The sequence below is a fragment of the Sinocyclocheilus rhinocerous genome, unplaced genomic scaffold (assembly GCF_001515625.1).
Source record: "Sinocyclocheilus rhinocerous isolate Xijiao unplaced genomic scaffold, SAMN03320098_v1.1 scaffold469, whole genome shotgun sequence".
Classification (NCBI taxonomy): domain Eukaryota; kingdom Metazoa; phylum Chordata; class Actinopteri; order Cypriniformes; family Cyprinidae; genus Sinocyclocheilus; species Sinocyclocheilus rhinocerous.
In genome coordinates this window covers 767048-782106 of record NW_015636034.1, presented here as the reverse complement: position 1 = coordinate 782106, position 15059 = coordinate 767048, and the positions used below count along the sequence as shown (strand labels likewise).

Sequence of the window (15059 nt, the reverse complement as noted above, 5' to 3'; positions counted from 1 at the left end):
ATGACTCATCCACAAACACCACCTCAGTGTGCTAGATGCCCAGGCACGTGAGGCAGCGATCGTGACCATCACCCAGTGCCAGGTAACGACCGCATCCAGAAACGCCTGGGTGATACGTTGTCTATAGCAAGAGCCACATCGTCTTTACAAAGACGTAACGTCAAGTTTGCCACGCAACGTCGTCTTTAAGAAGATGCACCCGTGAATGCTCTTTTAGGGAAAAAGCTCTTTTAGCGTGCTGAAGCGCACAGGGGAGATGGCCGCCTGCAACACAAACAGGGGGTAGTGCAGCCTGATGTGTGCAACCCACTCGACACGGGAAACCACCACCTGAAGCGCCGTACCGCCAACACAAAGAGCTCTCAAAGAGTGCGCTGAACTCGTTCAGTCTTCTTCTCTCAGTAGAGTAGTCAGGAGCAGAACGATGTGATCGCTCGGCTCCGAAGCGAAAAGCTGAATATGCGCTGCACCTGCTGCCTACTTATACTCACGCTGTGATCAGCAGCAGCTGGATGCAATAATCACATGCCAATGTGCATTGGTTCGTTTAGTTTACACTCGAAGATTTTTTACAAAGAAGTTAATACTTAGAATGATATAGTAATACTTAGAATATTAGAATGATTTCTAAAGGATAATGTGACATTGAAGACTGCAGTAATGACTGCTAAAAATTTAACTTTGCCATCACAGAAATAAATTACATTTTAAAATATAAAGAAAACAGTAAATAATAATATTCAAAATTTTACTGTAATATTGTTTTTACTATATTTTCTGACTTCTTTCACATTTTCACAACATTAATACTCCCAAACTTTTGAACAATAGTACATATAATTTACTCATGATTTACATTTTCTGTTCTCTTACAAATTTATTTATATTTATAACTATCTATGAGAAATTATTTGCTCCCTGGATCCAATCCAGGGTCCAGATTTAGACTTTGCTCTGCTAATTGCTGACATCTATCTTAAGGCTAGAATACACTCCAAAACTTTAAAAATCAGAACAGAATTTAAAACACTGTGCATCATACACCTACCGACTTTGTAATAGTCACAGAGGAAAAACTATGTTTGGAATCTTCCGACTGGATGGAATCATAGTCTGAAGCTGAAAAATCGGAGTCTGTGACCATCAGTTTCTATGGATTCTGTCAACTCTTATCTGCAGACTAGCTCTGACTTTTGGCAACTAGCGTCGACTTATCCAAACTGTAAATCGGAGGAAAACTGGGGGGAAAAATCACAGTGTGTATTCCAGGCTTTAGACAAAAAAGATTTGTGGTTCCATGAGCAAAGATGGAAAATATAAAATTGTGTTCTTCCAGAAGGTTTCTACACCAGCCAAGCAACTGCCATTGAGATTAATAGGATGTTAACAGAATAGCCTGGTTCAACCAGGACAAAGACAGACTCATCTTTCTTTGGTAAACAGAACCTATATTCCCTGACTGAGACAGGATACACATCTCTCACTGGGCTTTAAATTCTAAAAAAGCACCATCAGGAGAGCCAAGGGAATAGGGTCAGCCAAAAATACAGCATACACATGCAGACAGAGATAAATGTAAAGATGCACACACACAAAAGAACCAAACATTAATCTAATGCCTGAGACAAAGAAGAAGTGACACACACACAAAAAAATAATATATATATATATATATATATGTATATATATATATATAAAAAAGATGCACAAACACAAACTTACTGACCTGAGGCCGTAGAGCACAGTCCCATCAGGATGCAGGCGAATCATGCGGTTCTTCACTGTGACCCCATGGACAAAAGATTTCTTGTCATTTATAAAGTAAGTATCAGGCACCCAGAGTTGATCAGCCACACGGTTATCCAAAGTAAGATTGAGAGGAATCCCTGTGTAGGACAGGCGCTTATCGCGCCAAGACTGCTGGAAATACATGGTGATGGTATAGTCCTGAAAAACACACACAAAACTGTTCATTTTATCAGTTACAAAGTATTGGACACTTCACATTAATGCCAGATTGTCACTGCGTTAGATACAATATATAAAAACAAGTGGCATTTACTGCAAAGAAAGACAGCATAAGCACATATTTCAAATAAAACATATTTGGTTTCAAATGATAAAATGTTAAATTTACAGTTCAAAATGAAGACAAAAACGATTCAGACTTTTTCTGGTTGTCAAGTGCATGACTGCCTTCAAGTAAACATGGAAAACTCGGACCTCCAAGTCTGGCATTCATTATTGCAAGAAGTCATGCATTCAAGTTGGACACATAACAAGGGAACAGCATAAACAAAACAAAAGATTTATATTGTGAAAATCACATCAATGCCATACCAAAGATGGATTATACATTTTATCATTTATAAGAATATACTCGTGCATGAAGGGGCAAATCGCTAAAATCAGCAAATAAAACGAAAACGAATAAAAGGAAAGAACGTCAAACAGATCGAAGAAAGATGGAGTGTGTTTAGATATATCCTGTTGACTCTGTTACTACTCACAGGAGATGTACATCTAAATCCGGGTCCGACTATACCTCATTTGAATGCACCAGTGTCACTTACTATGGATGGTGCACCTCAACAAGCGAAGGGCGATTGCCTCGCAGGAGTGTTGCAGAGAAATCAGGATTTTATGCATCTAAATCGCAGCCAACGATAGCCAATTTGAGCGTCCCTATGCCACATGCTGTTGGCGGTATATCTTATCAAATAAAAGGCGAGTGTTTCGTTGGTGTGACGCAGAGAAAATTTGACTGTATACATCTGGATCCCGCACCGATGATGGTCGATTTGGGCGGCCTCATGGTGCAAGTTGCTGGTGGTGTGCATCATCAGATGGAGGGTGGGTGCTTGGCCCATGTGTTGTGGAGCGATTTGGATTCTCTGCGTCCGGGGATTGGTTTGGAGGTGACTGGCTCAACTGTTTCTGTGGCTCAGGGACTTGTTGATGGTGTGTCTTATCGGGTGAGGGGGTGAGTGCTTTGATATGGTGACGCAGAGCAACCAGGGTTCTATACAGCCTTTAAGGACAGTCTTGAGTTGCTTTACCATCGGAAAAAGTGCTGACTGTGTCCTCTTTGCAAATTTTGAATCAAATAAGCTCAGAGGTGAGATTTAAGTACAGAGTAGCCTAAATCCGGCAATTGTCAAACAGAGACAATTGAACTTCTTAAAACTGTAAATCATGCAAGGATTCTGTGGGACATTGATGCCAAACCAAAAGGATTGTTGGGTGGTCTTTTAAATATTCGTAGCATTATGGCAAAGTGTGATGAAATGAAACATCTTGTCTCAAATTTGGATTTTTTATGTCTGACAAACATGGTTGTGTGCTACTTCACCATCAGCAATGTTGTGTGTTCCTGGTTATATTTTTAGAAGGGATAGGTTGGTGGGTAGAGGTGGGGGTAGGGCTGTCAATTTTTTTTGGTGCTGTTTTTTTTCTAATTGTTTAAGCAACTTTATTAATTATATATGGTATATAAACATTATTTTAAACATTTTTCAAAGATAGTCGTGTTATTTTATTATGCTTTGAAGAAACGTGCATAATATTTTGCTCGATGCGCCCTCTTGTGGCTTCAGGAAAGAAGCCAAAAGCTTTTTTTCCCCCCCTAACTGAAATTATGCCTTTTAAATTAAAATATAATTCAAATTTTTATCATATTTAAGTGGAAAATTCAAATTTAGTTTTTCAGTAATTTTGACAGCCCTAGGGGGTATTATGTTTTATATTAAGGATAGTAGCCTATTCGGTGTACTGAATTCACAGAATTTTTTCACCACAAATGTCTTATAATTATAGCAGTTTATCGGCCACCTTTGGCAAAGAATGAATTTTATGATGCTTCTTAAATTATGTGATTTTACTAAAGAAGTTATTCTACTTGGAGACTTAAATATAAGTTGGTTAGATAAAACAGGAAGGAAGAAATTGAAAAATATTTCCAAGAAAAAAACATCGTCTTATATTCGGGACAATATGGTAGTAACTTTGATCTGAAGCAGCTTGTAAATGGACCCACAAGAATAACTAGATCATCTGAAACACAAATTGATTTAATTTTTTACAAATAAACCTGATCACGTACTTGAGACTTTTAATATGATTACAGGATTGTCAGATCATAATTTAACTTTGGTAGTAAGAAAACTGACAAAGAAGAGCTTTAGCCATCAAACTATAAAAAGAAAATCATGGAATTTTAGAATACCAAAAAGTGATTTGAATAATTTAAAAAGGGCATTAGAAGATATAAAGAAAAAACATGTGAAGAAAGTGGTAAATATAGTGAAATTTAATTTAGCGAATTTCAGATTTATCAGAAATAGTTTGACCAACGAAGCAGCAGTTCTATTCATGAATTCAATGATTATTCCTCATATCACATATTGTATGACTACCTGGACTCAAACATGTAGGTCTTTTCTTAAACCAGTAAACGCAGCCACATTTGCACAGAGGCTTCTGCTTAAACCCCATCTCCCAGTCACCACGTTTCTCAGCTGAATAAGTGGTGAAACAAATTAAGTTGAGATCCCATTAAACCAACATGATAAATGAGAGTGAAGGTTAAACAGACAGAGTGGATTCTCCCTGTCTCTCACAGACATTTACAAACCCCTATAAAACAATCACAGAATCTGTCTGTCTGTTTAAAGACACATTTAGACTGATAGGCAGATAAAACTTATGGAGCTAATGCAGTCCAGAATCAACTTCATGCATCTTTAAAAATCAACACTGATATAGGGAAAAAAAAGATAACAACAACTTCTGACTGCATTAAATTAGAACTTATTACTGTACACCAGAGGTTCCTCACCTTTCTTGTCAGACGCAAAATATTTACTCCATAATCAGATTTTAAGTTAAGATTTTATTAATTTAACATCAAATTTGCATATTCACAGTTCTCTGATGATGGTTTATGTTCATGTGACATGCAAAGCAACAAATATTTGATAACTGTAACTATTTTATTCTACTCTGCAAGTTATAATACATGTTTGTCTTAAATTTTTCTCTTTCCAACGTTCAACCACCCAACTTAGAATATTTCAAGTAGTAATGTTGAAAATAGAAATGTTGAAAAATATGCAGATGTAAACAAAGTTCCCAAATGAGAGTTAAACTCCCAACACATGCAGAGACTAAGTTTGTGAGAAGCAGCATTTACTGTTGTGGCCATATCACATCTAATAATCATACAGTGGAGATTTAGAACCAATCATGAAAAAATTGACTTTTGACCCTTTAATGTTTTCTTTGTTCCTGTCCATGTTAACATTATTGCTGTGATCAAAACAGGACAGTTCAATCTCCCGCTGTTCTAGGTTCAACTGAAAAGAATGAAATCGGTGCTGAATGCTGTGTGCAATTTATTTCCCTACAGTTTAAAGATACAAACTGTTTAAAAATATAACACAACAAATTAAAGAGACTATCTGTCCTGCTGTGGCTACAAAAAAATATTGAGAATACATTATACCCGACTGAATAAATGTTATTTAAAGCAATTTAATTTCTGTAATTTTCCTTTTTTTATAAGCATTTGAATAGTGCAATAGATCTAGATATATATTCTTGTGATCTAAGGTAGTAACAGTTTAGCACAAGGCGTTGTTTGCTGCAATGCAGTAAAATTTAATTCTATCAATATTAACCCAGGGAATATGCAACATTTTTCATTAAACATATAAAAGGAACAGCAGTGATGATTAAAAATGAAAATAATTTTGATGAATTAGTATTCACCATATGTGTGATGTACTAAAAGCACTTCAGATGTTTCAGTTGCCCTAAAGGGGTGCAGGTAGGTCCTGTCGTAGCACTGCTACTCCTCCACACTCATCTGTACTGCAAAGTCTCTGTTAAGATTCTTCTCACAGAGCACACGCACATCATCCAGCACAGTTTGCAGATTTAAAACTGCCTATGCAATCACTTCATAACATGCCTTTGTGGGGGAAAAAAACGTCCTAAAAACATTTTTATTCTGAGACGATGTACTGCATGAATCCATGAACCTTAAACTGAATTTTGCAAATGCTACTAAGATGACTGAGATCTTGTTAAATATAACAAGTGACAAGAACTTTGGGATCCTTCAGGAGGGAGAGATGATACATGCAGTTTTGCTCACATTTGATGTTAGGAATAATAGTATCTATCATACTTTCTTCTTTTCACCTCACTGAATAATACTTTTGACATACGATACCATTCAAAATATTTTTTTATGTTTTTGAATGAAGTCTCTTATGCTCACCAGGACTGCATTTATTTGATCGCAAATACAGAACAAACAGTAATATCATTAAATATTATTAAAATTTAAAATGTGTCTATTTTACCATATTTTAATAATGATGTAAATGTAATTTATTCTTGTGATGCCATTACTCTGGTTTTCAGTGTCACGTGATCCTTCAGAAATCATTCTAATATGCTGATTTGCTGCTGAAGAAACATTTCTTATAATCAGTGTTGAAAACAGTTGCGCTGCTTAATATTTTTTGTGGAAGTTGTGGTTTTTTTCAGTCTTCTTAGATAAATAGAAAATTTAAAAGAACATCATTTATTTAAAAGTCTGTCCCTTTCAATCGATTTAATGCATCCTTGCTGAATAAATGTATTATTTCTTTTAAAAAAATCTTTCTGACCTCAAACTTTTGAACAGTAGTGTGTTTAAAATAAAATTATGTATAATAAATGTATTAGTAATATTACTGTTATTATTATTCTATATTTCTATGTAAACAGTTCATAAAACAATTCTCACATAAATAATAACAGGTTGTGATATTACAAACATGTTCTTTTTTTAGAAGTTTTGAGTACAGTAAGTTACAATATTTTTCATAGTTCTGAATAATTTTATATCAAAAGATCAAGGAAATGATATTTCTTATAATATCACCCTTTATTTATAAATAAAATGCATAACTGCTCTTCAGACAGGAAGGGTGCAGCCCCATGAAGATGACAACATTTGAGTGTATTTATGCGAGTGCGGCAGAAAACAGAAGACAGAGAGAGACAGAGGATGGGTGTGCCTCAGGTTCGCTTAGGACAAATGCCTCCTTCAGCTTCTATTATTAGAAGCAGCTGTTGCCCCTGACAACCGCTTAAAATCATCACTCCAGCACCTCAACTTCTTCACAGAGCACCCTGACAGATACACACACAAACAAAAACACAAATGCAAATGCAAAAACAAAAAAGGAAACGCACCATCCCACACATGTACACACAATGGAGGCCATATTTACTGTAACACAGCTCTGACAGTGCGGTCTAAAATGAACTCATTTCACTGTGCCCATCACACTGAAGACATCAGAGGAACAGAAGAATAGAGGCTGAGAGAGATACTCACTTGAGAGGAACACAACAGGATTAAAAGTAGCGAATAAAAGAACAAAAATTGAAAAAGAAAAAGAAAGAAAAAAGAAACTATGAGACTGAGGACACGGACAGCTGGAAAGGAAATCACTGCAAAACAATCTGCTTTGGTTTGGTGCAGGTTGCTGCAGAATTAAAGTCAATGTGAATTCAGACTTTGTTTATTTAGGCAACTGCTTTTTATTAATTGAACAGCATACTTAAGAAAAACAATTTCACTCAGAAATTGCTGGTAAATTTAATAAATAATGACAAAGTAATGGCAAATAGCACAATGAATTAAACATGAAAGTTTTAAGTACAGATTAAGACTGAAATAGTGTTTTATTGTAAAATATACTCCAATAATCTTTTAATTTACTTTGAAAAACCCTTTTTAGTGTAGGAATTGATATAAATGCAATATGGTGAGAAAAAGAAATGCATATTGATATATGATTGCATAGATACACACAGCCCTAACTAGAATGAAGCTAGACCAAATGCAAGTAAATCAATTATCAGGTCATTTGGTTTTTGGTTAACAGTATCCACCCAGCTAACAAAGAATGTTCTTAGAACATTGGCCAACGTACTGCCAAGGGTCTCAGATGTTCTTCCACTAATGTTGATGGAAAGTTTGTTCAAAGTTATCTGGTCTTTAAAGGAACACTCCACTATTTTTGAAAATAGGCTCATTTTCCAACTCCCCTAGAGTTTAAACAGTTGAGTTTTACCGTTTTCGAATCCATTCAGCCGATCTCCGGGTCTGGCGGTAGCACTTTTAGCTGTAGTTTAGCATAGATCATTGAATCTGATTAGACCGTTAGCATCTCGCTCAAAAATGACCAAAGAGTAACTACAGAAGAGTCAAGTTTTAAATAGGAAAAATATAGAAACTCTTTGGTCATTTTTGTGGGGGTGAGTAAATTATCAGAAATATTTTATTCTGGAAGTGAACTAATCCTGATGTTTTCTCTAACATTCAAGTAACCAAGAAATTATTATTATTTTTTTAAACATTCAGAAATAACATTTTCATCACTTAATGGGAATGTTAGCAAAATGAACATATTTTTGTTAACTGAGCATTAGCTTGCATCGTCTAAGTGACGTCAGAAAAGGAAAGATTAAACAATTTTATTTGTTGTTATAATACTCATTTTTTCTTTGAGAATATAATGCACTGATTAATCATTTACAATAAGTCCTAGAATGTGATCAGACTGCAGCCAAGAGTCCACTTTTCACATCGAGCATCTTTTACTGCAAACTTAACATGTATCCTCACACTGCAGTCACGATGTGGTGAGCAAGGGCAACTGAGGTAACCAGCAGTGTACATTAACAATCAATGCAGGAGCGTACAAGAGCTGGCTATGAAGCTTTGACAGCACTGAGAACAGCTGACCTTCTGCAATATCCTTATGGGAGCTGCAGTAGATTATCTTTTAGTTTAACGCAGTTTCCAAATTGGCTATTTAAATTCTGCTTTTTCTCACTTCTCCGCCAAATCACCTTTCTGTTCTTGTGCTAAGGATTGCAGTGCTCTCTGAACCTTTGATTTTCTGTGCTATAAAAAGCAAAGAAAAAGAAAACACATCTGTCGATATCTCACGCTTCAATCATGCAGTGTTTTGAAAATCATGGCGAAGTGTATGTGCGTCTTCATTTCAAGCAAACAAACAGGAGAAAATGGGATGAGAGAGTTTGCAGCGAGGCAAATAGTGTTCAATATGTGATTTTCTAAAGGGATGCACTGATATTAAAATTCTGGCCGATAGCAATGAGCTGATAATTATTTTCATTTAATGGATGCTAACCAATACATCACTGTTATTCAATTTCTATGCTTATTCGCTTACAAAAATGGTACGTGAATTCAGGCATCAAATTATAATATTCAGAAAAAAATAGTATTACTGAACTATTAGAGTTTCTACAGTTTAAGTGAGCATAACATGAAAGGTAATCTAGATTTTAAAATGAGGTCGGCCTAATTAATTATCCAATATCTGCAAATATATATAATTTCAACCAATAATCAGTAAGAGACATGGTAAATTAAAAATAATATGGTAGGCTACACTGGAAAAGTGTTAACCTGAAATTTCTGTTTCTACCTGACTGAACCTTTAAAATTGTTTTGTAGGTTTATTTATGTTGATCCAGTGATTTTAAATAATATAACCATTAAGATGCTGAATCTTATTTTGAATCACATTTTTTTTCAGCCTACCTCTCTAAAATCACAACAAATTGTTGAAAGCTACACCGTTTTAATGCTAGTCTCTGCAGATACTCCACAAAAATGACAGCAACTACCTCACCAAACTTGACTTTTGCTCACATCACATTCAAACACATTTAAATGAATTCTTGTGAAATTCACCACTGACCGGCATAAAAAGCAATCATAAGAAACTGATGAGATAAAGAACTTCAAAACAGTGCATAAGAACACTTTAATATACACAAGTTCTTTGATTCCTTCTGCCCTTTCAACAGTGAATGTAATCAACTCTACATTATAACTCCACAATAACGTTTGGGACGGTTTCTTGTACGCTGACTTTGCCACAAATGACATAAACAGCTCCAGGTGGTATTCCTATATACTGTACATTTATTCTGACCATTTTAGATTTTATTTAAATGTATATTTTAAAGGGGTCATATGATGCTTTTTTAAAGGTCATTATTTTGTGTATTTGGTGTAACAGAATATGTTGACATGCTTTAATGTTAAAAAAACACATTTACTGTACATTATTGTAGGTCCTCTATGCCCCGCCTCTTTCAAACGCTTCGTTTTCTACAAAGTCCCTCCTTCCGACAAGCGCAGTCTGCTCTGATTGGCCAGCTGACCCAGTGCATTGTGATTGGCCGAACACCGCAAGCACTCGTCGGAAATGTAACGCCCCTTACCATAATCGCAAGCTTCATCTTCCAAAATAAATGTAAAGCCAGTAAATAATGTCATTAGGTTACTGACACCATGCCTTCTTTCTTTGCGTGCACATTTGCGGCGGGATTATGCAAATATTTCCACATAGTGGGGTAGATATGTGGGGGCGTGTTAGAATGAGCCGTTTTAGGGGGGCGTGGCAGAGTCTTAACTTTGATAAAGAATATCTCTTTGGTTTTGAGACTTTAGTCTTTGCAACTTCAGGGATCTTATCTATGCACAATCAGCTTGTAACACTCCAAAGAGAAAGGAAAACTTGAAATCGCATCATATGACCCCTTTAAGAGAAACTGAATTTCTAGACACAGTGAGTCCTGAAGCAGCTGCTGCAAACGCTAAGTATCTCTCTGCTGCGCCTCACTAACTCCCACCGTCATGTGTCCTCCCAGAAAATAATTAATGCATGACAAACCACCACAGAAATGGCTTTTGTTCAGGCCCACTATCCATAATTCACAAAAAAAAAAGCTTTTTCCAGTGTGGCCAAAGTGACACCTTGTCATAACAAAAGTGACAACCTCAACCTTAGACCTGAAGTATCCTAGAAAACGCCCAGAATGCATCAGCCTTCAGAGTGGCTACACCTGAAGTTTATTTCAGAACACATTTTACTGTTATTCTACTACTCTCTTATCATTTTGAAAAGAAAATTATCTGCATTAATCTCCAGTTCAGGACGATCGTCTGGGAGATAAAAGAGAGCTCACATGTCCTCTGTAGCAGTTGTTCTCAAACAGGGGACTGGGGCCCGCTGGGGGCCTTCAGAACTCCCAAAGAGGTCACAGGATTAATTAATCACATTATATTAAAAATTAATTCACAAAGAAATTCATATGTAGATTGAAAAATTATTTATTTTTTCCCTCAATATTTTTTTTTAATTGAAGAGCATACCGAAGTAGAATCTTTGCTCTTATGGAGTCTTGATTGTGGTTAATTATTTTTATCAACTTTCCTAGGGCCAGAGTTACTAACAGATTGTGCCAGCGCAAACCCTCTTTTGCTGCTAAAAACTAAAGACATGCAATGAAACATTAGCAATGAAAAGGCTAAACTTACTGCATATGCATTTGTACAAGCTTCTCTTTCAGATACAAAATTTATGGGAGGAGAGTATTTAAATGAATCCCGCAAGGTTAAATGAATGCCGCAAGATTTGTAGTAGTCAGTTTACTTGTATTTGCACCATTATTTAACACCCCTAAAAAATATCTTAACCCATTTTGCACCTGTATTGATAGTAGATTACCCACACTTGATTTTCGGCTCTGCTTGTTTGTGATCCTACAATAATTTGCTTTGCTCTTGGAAGATTCTTTGAATATTGTGTCCTTTGAATATTGAGCAAAGAAGTCAAAAAGGTTGAGAAATGCATATACAGCATACTCATTGGACATGGGCAAATAAATTTAAGCTAATTACACATCCTACGAACCACTGACCATCATGACCATCTTCATTAAAATCATATTTACTTCTATTTCAGTGTGGCATTAAAATCACTGTTGTGTTTTAGCATCAACCTACTCCAACCTGTGGGTGTGCATATATGGGGTCTTGTGTGCATGTTCCTCACAAAATTGCTTATTTTGTCCTTCTATGCTGAGTCAGAGTAAAGGCTTATGTCAGTTCAGTTCCAATGCCAAAACAATCATAATGCAAAATGAACACAATGTCTCTCTAATCTCAGTCAGCTGTGCTTGTGTATATGTGAGCAGGAGAGAAAACAGTAGCCTGTAGCTCTTTCCTGAGTGGACTACAACAGTGGACTCTAGTCTGTTCTCCCACTTTATTCATCACTGCAGCCTTAATAGGTAGTGTTGACAGAGATGTCCCCTTCCTTAATAGCCCACCATCTATTAAACAATCAGAGTAGCCTGTAGACTCACCATGTTCACTTCCGACACCATGTCGATACTGGCGATGTCAATACTCATATTGACATCAACCGGAGGACCTGCAAAGCAAACAGACACCACAATCTCTCCAACATGGCCTGATGACAGTCAATGATCCATCAAAATGGTCACATCCATCAGTGAGAATGGAAAAGTGTTTTAAATCAATATAACGCCTTTACCTCCGAAGTCAGGCCTGAGACGGATGTCGTAGCCTTTGAGTAGTTTATCCACAGTGACTTTGACATATGACATGTTGCTTGGTTCGTTTACACTGTGGAAGAGTAGTGTGATATCTGAGAAACTGTGACTCAAAGAAACCATGACTTGAACAATAGTCAGTGCAGTAATGGTTTAAAATGGTTTAAACCAAGCTGGTCTACCAGCCTGGCTAAGCTGGTCTAGCTAGTTCCTCAGCCTAGCCAAGCTCATGCTCATCTGGTTTTCAGCCTGACCGTCTGAAAAGTGCCCAAACCTCTCTGAAACCAGCCAATAGGCTGGGAGACCAGCTAAGCCCAGCAAACCATCTTAGGCTGGTTTAACATGGCTCCGCAGAGAATGCAGGCAGACTGTGATAACACACAAGCACGTTATGTCTTACCTGTGCGCTGGCGGACTACGACCCACCGTCAAAGCCACGAGCACAAGGAGACACAAGATCCACGCGCGCCAGTGATCCCGAGCGATCAGCATCCCTCTCATCATCGACCGAGAAGCAGCAGCCCAAACTTAGTCTGAAGAAGCGCTCCAGAAAATTCAACTACACAGCAACGCATGCGCGACGACGCGACCAACATCAAAATACTACAAACGCAAAAAAAAAAACAAGCACCTCTAACAAAAACCAAAGTGGCGCGCGAGGCGTTCTTGCGTCTGTCGCGCTCTCCGGTGCTGACGACGCTGCTGGCGGAGCGGATCAGTATGCCGGTCAGATCCCATCGCCAGCGGGTCACTGGACACGACAGCTCATGGATGCTGGGTCCTTCGCGTGTCTTCCTTGTTAATACCAAGGAGCTGAACGTGCTGTCGCGTTGAGGTTATGCGCCTATCCCCTCCGTGAGCCTAAACGATTCAGTCTCAGGCAGACAGAGCTGAGTGCGTAGTTTTTGCCGGAGGAGGTGTGTGCACCTGACTCAAGAACTCTTTCGCGCCTTCTTTCAATTTGCGGTGCATCACGCGCCCGAGACAGTGAATTATTTGTTAGAAACAAGGAAAACGCATTAAAACAGCGGGCACCGCGAAAAAAACGCATTAATATCTGGAGACCGTGGGAATAATTAATGTGCAGCAACGGACAGGGCGCGTGACTGCTGATGTGAGGAAAGAACAGCCAACTGTGCGTTTGAAGTATAGCTGCTATAGCGATATTCTGTTCAAACTGCAGCCAAAATAACGAATTATTAGAGAGTATTTTCATCCGTTATCTATTATAACCTGAGACCAAAAGTCCATTTAGACACAAACTTGTTTTCTCTAGTAGCCTAATGGTAGTAGGCTAATGCTGGTTTCAAACACCTTCTTTAAAATAGAATGTGAAATGGTGTACAGTTTTACAGTACGGATTGCGGATTTCACTTGAAGCCTATTTAATGCAGTGTAACACTGTGGCAAATTACTCAAGTTTTAGTCTCACATTAAGCTTCTGTCATTTTAATTAACATCTTTGAACAGAACAACAAGAACAAAGTATCAGAAAAACAAGATATCATGAAAACGTTTAATGCCGAGTTCACACTGCACGATTTTAGCCCGATTTTTCACTCGCCGACAGGTTCTGCGAAATCGCCGACAAATGCCCGACATCGGAGGCAAATCGGTGCTCGTTCACGCCAGTGACAATCACGCAGTGTGGATGATCAAAGACGCGATCTGAGGGAATCACCGACGCGTCGCCGACGCCCGCGAAATATTTGGCATGCTAAATATCTGGAGCAGTCTGCGATTCACAATCACGCTGTGTGAAATGAGCTCTGACCGAAAACTACATCGGCGATGACCTACAGCCAATGAGAGACCAAGATACAGGGCAGCGGGAAGTTCGGGGATGAGTTATATGGAACGTAGTTTGCGGACCAGTGTTGCCAAATCAGCGATTGCCGTGGTTGTTTTTCATGTCAGCAGGTTGAAGTGACCCCAATAACGTGATATTTAGGCACTGGAATGTGAATTGTACCAGGAGAACCCCCTCCCTCCTGCGTAATCTGTTTTTCTTTTTCTCCTTGTAGCTGGAAATCAGCTCACAGACAATTTGCGGGCTATATATATTTTTGTATAATTATAGTCTTGCTCGCGAGAACTCCGGTCTGACGCACGCGGGATCTCGCGTTATTTCCTTATCCCTTCTTGCGTGTGTTTTGTTGTGAAATGTAGTTTGCGGACCAGACAGAGCTGTTGGCGATTCTTCCTATTGTGAAGTCATGCAGTGTGTAACCTCCTGTCATCGTTCCATCGTGCAGTGTGAACACAGCAGCGACTGAATGCTACCCCGGATAGTCACGCAGTGTGAAAACAACGGCGATCCGACGAGTTTGAAAATCGTGCAGTGTGAACTCGGCATAACACGCTGTCAATTGTAGGCGAATTCGTAACAATTCGTAACAATTGACAAAAAAGCATGGGGGGAAAAACATGAAGGTCTAACCCTCAATGGGATGAAAGCAGATCATATGAAAACATATAAATGAGATCATACAAACTTTGTATCCGCTTGCATCCCTCTGAGGGTAAGTTTTAGGGGTGGACCTTCATCCTTCTTTCCCCTAAAAATCATAATTTAAATCGCCAGCTTCTAAAAT

The 15059-nt window shown here is 38.0% G+C and overlaps 1 protein-coding gene across 1 annotated transcript in view; it reads right to left on the bottom strand.

Annotated features, from left to right (window-relative positions):
- LOC107747557 (gamma-aminobutyric acid receptor subunit beta-1-like) overlaps nucleotides 1-13352 on the bottom strand; it is a 26393-nt gene extending 13041 nt beyond the window's left edge. The window contains exons 1-4 of the mRNA XM_016562133.1: nucleotides 12866-13352; nucleotides 12447-12538; nucleotides 12256-12323; nucleotides 1727-1947 (exon numbers count right to left, since the gene is read on the bottom strand). Of these exons, the coding sequence (XP_016417619.1) occupies nucleotides 1727-1947; nucleotides 12256-12323; nucleotides 12447-12538; nucleotides 12866-12969 (485 nt within the window). The 5' untranslated portion in view covers nucleotides 12970-13352. The remainder of the gene's footprint in view (nucleotides 1-1726; nucleotides 1948-12255; nucleotides 12324-12446; nucleotides 12539-12865) is intronic.
- Between the last annotated feature and the right edge of the window lie 1707 nt (nucleotides 13353-15059).